The 7,932-nt window shown below is 40.7% G+C and overlaps 1 protein-coding gene across 1 annotated transcript in view; it reads left to right on the forward strand.

The window, feature by feature from the left end:
• Positions 1-4,325, forward strand: part of RAB3B (RAB3B, member RAS oncogene family) — a 48,838-nt gene extending 44,513 nt beyond the window's left edge. The window contains exons 3-4 of the mRNA XM_009884623.1: positions 115-239; positions 3,874-4,325. Of these exons, the coding sequence (XP_009882925.1) occupies positions 115-239; positions 3,874-4,061 (313 nt within the window). The 3' untranslated portion in view covers positions 4,062-4,325. The remainder of the gene's footprint in view (positions 1-114; positions 240-3,873) is intronic.
• Positions 4,326-7,932: the final 3,607 nt, after the last annotated feature.

Genomic DNA, 7,932 nt, shown 5'->3' on the forward strand with positions numbered 1-7,932 from the left:
ATACCGTCTTGAGATGTTGATGTTGTCATTACTGGTACTTGTTTTCATACTTAATATATGATTGTATTTTGGCACAGCTGATGGAATGTAACAATCTTTTGTGACCTGCTGTAGGGCCACACAAATCAAGACCTACTCCTGGGACAATGCGCAAGTGATCCTGGTCGGAAACAAATGTGACATGGAGGATGAAAGAATTGTTCCTGTGGAGAAGGGGAAACTTCTGGCAGATCAGCTAGGTACATGTCAAAGCTTTTCTTTCTATTCTTTTTCCTCTGCTTCTTTATACTGCGCTCCTTTTAATTTGTAAGATAAAAAGTCCTTCCAGTAGTAATACTTTGATAATGGTATCACAACTAAGAAGCATAATATATTCTAGGTCCGTGTTTTACTTGCTTAGTGCTGAATTCTGCCTTTTTGTAGTGTTGCTGTGTCTGTAAAGCTAATATCTAAGGATGTATGGGAGATAAAGTTTGTCTGGAGAGAACAGTTTCTATTAGCTCAGCAGAATGAAAAGAAAAAATTTTCATGAACGCTGTTCTGTCTCCAGGTCACCAAGTACCACATAGTCATTTTCAGAATGCAAACATTGATTTTTGTAGAAGAATTATTTTTTTTTCTGCAACTAAACAATGAAAAAAGAAGTTTATACAACTGAACTGTAGAGTTGAGTAAAATATATTTTAAAAATGTACCAGGCTTCTCTGTCCAGATAAGGAAATGACATTATGTTATTGATGTGGGATAGACAAAGCAAAACAATTCCATTGAGAGGAAGCTGGGATTGCAAGGAAAACTTTAGAATGAACAGCAAAATAAGATCATCCTAATTTCTTATTTATTTATCATTTTTCTTTATATATTATAGCATATATGATCTTTTTAATACGGAGTCAGGACTTCTGTGTTAAGATTTAGCTATACTGTTGTCTTCTCTTAAATAATTCATAGTGGCAAGTAAATCCTGTTAAAGTTTAATTCAGTTAACAGTGGAGACCCTTACAGTGGGCATACTGTAAATATTTCTTTAGCTTGTAAGAGTAGAGATTCTTACTATACCCAAAAGAATCACCATCACCCCCAATTTATAAAATTCAATGTTGTGTTCAATTCTTAAGCAGTAATTGGAGGGTGCATAATATATTGTTAAACTTGGGGTACTGGAGTTTCAATACACATTGCATACATTGTTGTAGTTTAATGTTTGGCCTTGATCAAATTGCGAATTATGGTTAAATCTTAGATAATGAGTATTTATTAGTTGGGGGGGTTGTTATTGTTATTTTTGTTTGGCTTTTTTAATGAAGGGAAGGTACAGAAACCCTGCTTATCGATAAGTATAAAGCATGGCTTTGTGATAGGGACCTGTGTGATATAAACAAAAAGATGGTCACTGTTCCAAAGAGTTAAGAGCAATCAGATTATTTTTTTTTGTTTCATATGAATAATAATAAAAAAGCACGTCTGTAAAGGCCATCAGGTTTAGAGCCTTCAAGTGTAAAATCGATGTATGCTAAACACAAAGGGGTCCCGTTCATGACTGGACCCTTGAGGCACTGCCATCATAAACAAATAATGAGCAAATATCAAACTAAATCCTCTAATTTCCCATCTTTATTATTATTGTAATAATAATTCTTTACATGTAGGACTAGCAAAGCAAACAAAGACATGGTTAGTTTGCAAGAACACTTACGGGCTTTTTTTTACATGTCAGAACTTAATTTGCTTTTGAAACTATGAATGTGAATAAACTGGGCTCCTGGCTTTCAGACTCTCAAAACCATTGTGAATGCATGTATGCCCACATATTTTGCAAGAGTAATTACACTGTTAGTAATTGAAAATTTGTCCAGAACAATGTAACAGCAAATAGAGGGTTTTACTGGAACTCCCACTCTTGTTTGGACTTCTAATGTTTTTTCTCCCCCAAAATACATGTGTTTGTTTAAAGACAGACTTGGCATCTAGAATCTGAATCCTTTATGTATGGGACACTTCAAAACACACACGCGCACAGAGTTACCATAGCAACTGACTCCATCAGAAGGAAACTGTTCTGCTGAAGAATCCCCAGTTCTACTCCCAACCTGTCCTTGCACTTGTCCAGCTCACCCTGGAGAAACATACTCCAGTGCAGAGCAAAACAAAAGCTAACTATGCCTTTGGAAAGCTCTGTCCCAGTCCTCCTCTTCTGTAGCCTCCCAAAATACTAAATGCTTTTTTTAAAAGGGCTGAAAAATGTATCTTATCAGTCAGTTTTTCCTTATATTAACTGTGCCAACGTGTATAGCATTATCTGAAATGACTTTGTGTATTAGGTGGGAGGAATCTTTTTAATTGACTTTTAAAATAGCTTAAACTGCTAGCTTTCATCATAATGACTCACGTAAAGGTTGTCCTTTAGTGTGTTTATCTAAGTTTGTATAGTGACATTAACATCATTGAAATCGTTTCCTATTCAGATGAAGAAATTGTTATTGGCCTGAATGTGAGCTAAACTAAAACAGATTCAGCCACAGCAGAAGCTAAACCAATGTCAGACTGACAATACCTTAGTTCAGTTCTCTGATTTCTTGTGCATTTTATATACACAATTTTAATCATCATCAAAGACAGCAAGTGGGGCAGACAGAACCCTCATCTGATGCAGGACAGCTGTTCTTATTTAGTACCAAGGCAAACATCTCCACCATTGCTTCACCTGTTGTCCCATGATTTTTTAAAAAGTCTTATAATGAGGTAGATACTTCCTTATCTCACACGTCAAGGTGACTCAGTCTACCAGCAATGGCAGACTAATCAGTTAAGATGACTTGTCTTTCCCTTTGTTTGTGGCAGACTCAAAGAAAACCGATGCAATGCAGAATGCCCCCAAAATGAAGCCCAACAGAATGCAGCTTATTGCAAAAAAAACGCTCTGTGGTGCTTGAGCTCTTGCTGTTGGCCATATAATAAACCTGGTAGAACAGACGCAACAGCCATTGTAAGGGATGGTTGGCCTTTGAGGCCCCTGGGGTTAGAAAGATAAAGAAATGCTTCACAGTTCAGTGCCTTTCTGCTGGCTGAGGCAGAGTTCAGGCCCGTCTGTGCGAAGGCTGCTTCCTTCTAGCATGGGGTGTCAACGGGAGCAAGAATAGCTGTCTGTGCCGTCCCCACCTTGGCGTGTGGTTTCTTTAATGAGAAAGGGTCAGTGTTTGAGGATCCGTACTGATCGCTGCAGCTAGGAGCTGGTGACTGGATGCTGAAATTACTCTGCAGGAGGCACACAATGTTATTTGTAATTCAGCAGTGCTGAATGTCGCGTGTCAGGACAGGCGCTCTGTCGCTGATGTGTGCTGTGTGAGCATTAATCACCCTGAAGAGCTTTCCATCTAAACAGATGAAGAATGGGGAAAAAACAAGACCAAAGTCATGGAGCGTTTTGCTCACAAGCGCAGAAGTTGGTCAGCAGAAGGAGTACAACCACAATCTTGCTTCTCTGCTCTTGCCAGGCTGCAGTAGTGGTCCGCAGAGTGAGCTGGCAGCCCAGGGGGGACCTGGTGGCACGTCATCAGCAGCTGCAGCCCAGGGCATCTTCACTGATCTAAGGGGCGAATTCAAGTCCCTTGTCCTGGGTTTATTCAGTTCTGTATCATCTGCAGAGGTGTTTACCAGGATCCATTTGTCCCTTTGACTCTTCTTGATGCTTGATGAATTTTAGAAGTATTTCTGCTCAGTATTCTGAGATCATGGGAATCAACTCATCTTAAGAATTGTCTAGTGTCTTGTTTTCTTAAGGTGAATTCTGAAAAAATGGTTAGTATTTTAAAAACCATCTCCATTATCATCAGTATCTATTGGTTATTTTTTTTTTCTACTTTTTCCTCACAGGTTTTGACTATTTTGAAGCTAGTGCCAAAGAAAACATCAACGTAAGGCAGGTGTTTGAGCGTCTCGTGGATATAATCTGTGAAAAGATGTCGGAAAGTATAGAATCAGACCCTTCCAGGGGTGCTTCTGGAAGGAGCATGCGACTCACAGACAACCCACCCCCTTCGCAGCAGAACTGCTCGTGCTAGTGACCTTTCTCGCTGAGAAATGTCCTTCTCCTTTCCTGACTAAATTTTATCTTTTCATTTGTGGTGGTGCATTATCATGTAGTCCAAAGGCAGAAGTCTCTGTTGTAGGCAATGGGTATGTTTGTTTAATGTGCTGGAGTGATAATATTATGTATTTCCTCATCCAATAATTTAAAAAACAAAAATCTGAATAAATATTGTAAGTGCACCTAGTGTTAATGTGAGTTACCCTGAAGAAAAATAATTGTATAGTGTTGCAAATGTTATTTCCACGAGAATGTTGCATTTTTAATTCTAAATTCTTCTACTGCAGAAAGAGGGGTTTTTGTCAAGAACAGCAGGAAACACAAAACCAATTAGAAGGGACCCGGTATGTGGGGGGAAAAAAAAGTATCTTCTATAAAGCAAGAATATGCTTTTTTTTTTTTTTTAAATTAAAAAAAAAAAGAACAGTCCCCAGATATTTTGAGTCATTGTTGCCATCCTCTAGACACGGACCTCGTTTTTTTCTGTATGATGGAGCAGAAAGCAGTGCATTTCTGTCTGACAGTCTGAGGTCCTCCAGAGGGGGTGGATTTTGTTGCAAGCCTCTAAAGGGAGGAAGAGCGCATGGAGAAGTGAAAGCTGCCAGGCAGGGGAGGAGGAGGAGGAGGAGGTGGCCTTGTAGCCGTACCCTCATTTCTCTGTGCTCTTGGCGGGTGCTGGGTGAAGGAGCAAGAGCCCTTCCAGGGGCTGCCCTTGCCTGCAGCCTTCCCCACAGTCACCAGTAAGGGCTTGCAGGGCGCTGGGGGTGTTGCTGTGTTGGGCATCTTGCTGTCCCTAATTGTTTCTTTCTGGAAGCACAAGAGAGAACTGTCCCGCAGCTTTTCCTCTATGTCCTGTAGTTTTACCTCTCCAGGTTTGGATCTACTCTGATGGACTGCTTGAGGGTGGATTTGCTGCGGGACAAAGGAGAGGAGGAATTGGTTGCTGCATGCTTGGTTGGAGGCAAAATCTGACGTGCTAAGACTTGGAACAACACTGTCTCAGAAAGATAAAAATATCAGGAGCCAAAATGTGAGTGTTGGTGACTACTAGTGCCAAGATTATTCGATTTTCTTTCTGCATTTTGTTGTTGATTTTTTTTTTTTTTTTTAAATTTTGTGCTAGATGGGGGGGTGTGTGTTGGGGGGATAGTTTTTCTGGTTTCAGATTCAACCACAGAGTATAATTTAAGACATAACTGCAAATGAAAAATGGCGAAGATGTCCTGTTAGAGTTATTCTGCGGACGTTTTGTTGCATCGTTCTTTGAGGGGAGGAACAATTTTTAATATTTAACATCTACAATATTCTTATACTTCCAACATCTCTAAAATTACAAAAGTTCTACATCTGTGTGTAGAACTCTGTGTGCATTAGCCACACGCAGAGCTTGTATTTCTCTGAAACATATGGAGGAACTGCTTTTGCAAATCTGTGAAATTACATACACTGTATGCCTTTATGATCACACACTTGTTTGCACATGCCAGCTCCAAACAGTGATCGCAAATTGTGTCTCTAAGTGTAAATTAGGTGGATACAGAGAGTTTGCTGTATTAAGGTGAAATTTCTGAAAAGTTTTGGGGCTTTACCTTAGGCCTATGAACTCCTCTGACCGAGGAGACTTTCTGATGTCAGAAACTGGAGTTGAGTATCTGCCCACTGCACTGTAATTTGCTGGATCATGACACTAGCAAATGCCTTTGTAATTTCGTGCTGTCTCAATGTGTAATAGTTCTAAGACAAAAGCACAATATTCTGGAGAAAAATGCAGCTATGTAGTTTGAGCTCATTGTGCTAAAGGCTCGTTCCCTTCGTTTGTTTGTATGTTGCTTTCAGAAATCTTTACTGTGACATATTTTGGGTGTGTGTGATCTAGTACTGAAAGTGTGATTTGTGGAATGTGGTTATTGTATCTAAACCCCAGAAAGTGCAAAATAAAGAGAAATGTAGTCACCGGGTGTGGCCAGAGAGTTTGTGTGAGCTGCATGACTAGCGTATTAAGCAATCGTGTGCATGTATAGAGAAGGTATCTTTTTAATGCTTTTAAAATATATCAAACTACATTGATCTTTTTTTTTTTACAGGATGATGATCTTTGAGCCCAGCAATTTGGAATCACTATGTAGATTTAAAACAAAGTGAAAAGAAGGATTAGTTGGCCAATAAATTTGCTGTGCAGTGTTTTTAATTGTAGCAGAAGCAGGTTTTACGTCAACTTGTGTAATAGCAAATAGAAATAAAAACTTCCAGAGCAGGGAGCGATGATTTTGAGCTGTGCAGGTATAATGGGAGTACCTCAGTGCAAATAATAATTTTTCAGCCCAGCAACTCAATGATAAAAAAAATTGGATTCAGCAGAAATGGAATTTCAATTCGTTTTACTTCACCTACCCCCCCCCCCAAGCAAAAAAGACCTTTCCCTTTTCTACCCAATATGTAATTGTGTTTCATTGTGTTCCAATCAAGTCAGATGTAATTTTTTTTTTTTTTTTTTAAGAAGAATGCAACTACATTCCAGGCCTCTCAAGCTAGGATGAGCAGAATTGTTTTTTACAGCACAAGCCAGCAAGTAGCTACATGGCAGCACAGTCTGAACAACTGGAAAAGACAGCGTAGTTATGAATTCTACGCTGCCCTATATTGCATACATGGAGAAACCTAGTATTGGGTGCAGAAATCCTGCAGAGTTTATTTCAAATAAGAAATCAAATCATCACAGGCAACTGACACAGAAATATATATTAATAGAGAGATGTATCTCATCATCTTATACTCGCATTAAAAGCTGTAAATAAATACAGAGAAAGCCTTAAGTGGCACGCAGCTATTCCAGTATCATCAGAGAGTCAATAATAATTGTTACTTGTATTAACTTGTAAGAGGTAATGGTAGAATGGGAGACAGTGATTTGTCAAGGCAAGGGAAATGACAGACTTGCTTGCGTCAAAGACAAACCCAAAACACTTGACGGGGTCTTGTATGGAGCCTTCCATTTGACCGGCAGTGGCCTAGGATGGCAGGGTTGGAAAAACAGTATGGTTACAAGATAAAAAAGGAGTACTAGAATGCGAGGGAAATAGGCGATTTTCTTCATAAACTTCTATGCACAATACAGCAGTGCGCGTGCAGTTCTCCAGTAAAAGCCGTACAGGAGGCTCTGGGTTAGACATAGGCCTTGGCTTCCATCTTGTGGAGAAATAAAGCAATAAAGTATCAGGTAGGCATCCAGTCTAAATTAAATTACCTTCCTACGCATCCAGCCTAAATGACCATCTCTCTATCTCGGACGCGGAGCCCTACTGAACTGCAAAGGCTGCGCCATATCAAGGATAAACGGAGTCTTTTCTGTTCAACAGTAATCGGTACAAACTTTAAGCTATTAGGGGTACCACAGGGTACCTGCGCTGAGGGACTGCGCGTGGCGCTCCTCCTCGGGCGGCTTGCGCGAGCTGATTGGCCCTGTGAGGAGCGAGCGACAGCTGCTTGGACCAATAGTGGAAGGCAAGGAGAGGAGAAGGCTGGCCTCCGCCGACCTGTGGTTGGACTGTTCCAACGCAAGAGCGGGGGGTTACAGCTAACACGGCAGGCGGGCATAAATGGCGAACCGCGGCGGCACAGAGAGAAGCTCCCAGGATCTGGCTCTATTTTTCTGTCGTTCCTTTCTTCCTCTGATTTCTCTGTTCTCTCGGTCTGATTTCTGAAAGGGGCTGCCTTTCCCTCCGTCTCTCTTCCCTACCTATGGTTTCCCCCACCCCTCCCACGCCACTAGCATTCTCTCCACCAATCAGAGCCCCGCTCCGACCAAGCGCGGGCCTGCGATTGGTCCATTTTCCCCACCTGGCACC

Source organism: Charadrius vociferus, unplaced genomic scaffold, assembly GCF_000708025.1.
Source record: "Charadrius vociferus isolate BGI_N301 unplaced genomic scaffold, ASM70802v2 scaffold163, whole genome shotgun sequence".
Lineage (NCBI taxonomy): Eukaryota > Metazoa > Chordata > Aves > Charadriiformes > Charadriidae > Charadrius > Charadrius vociferus.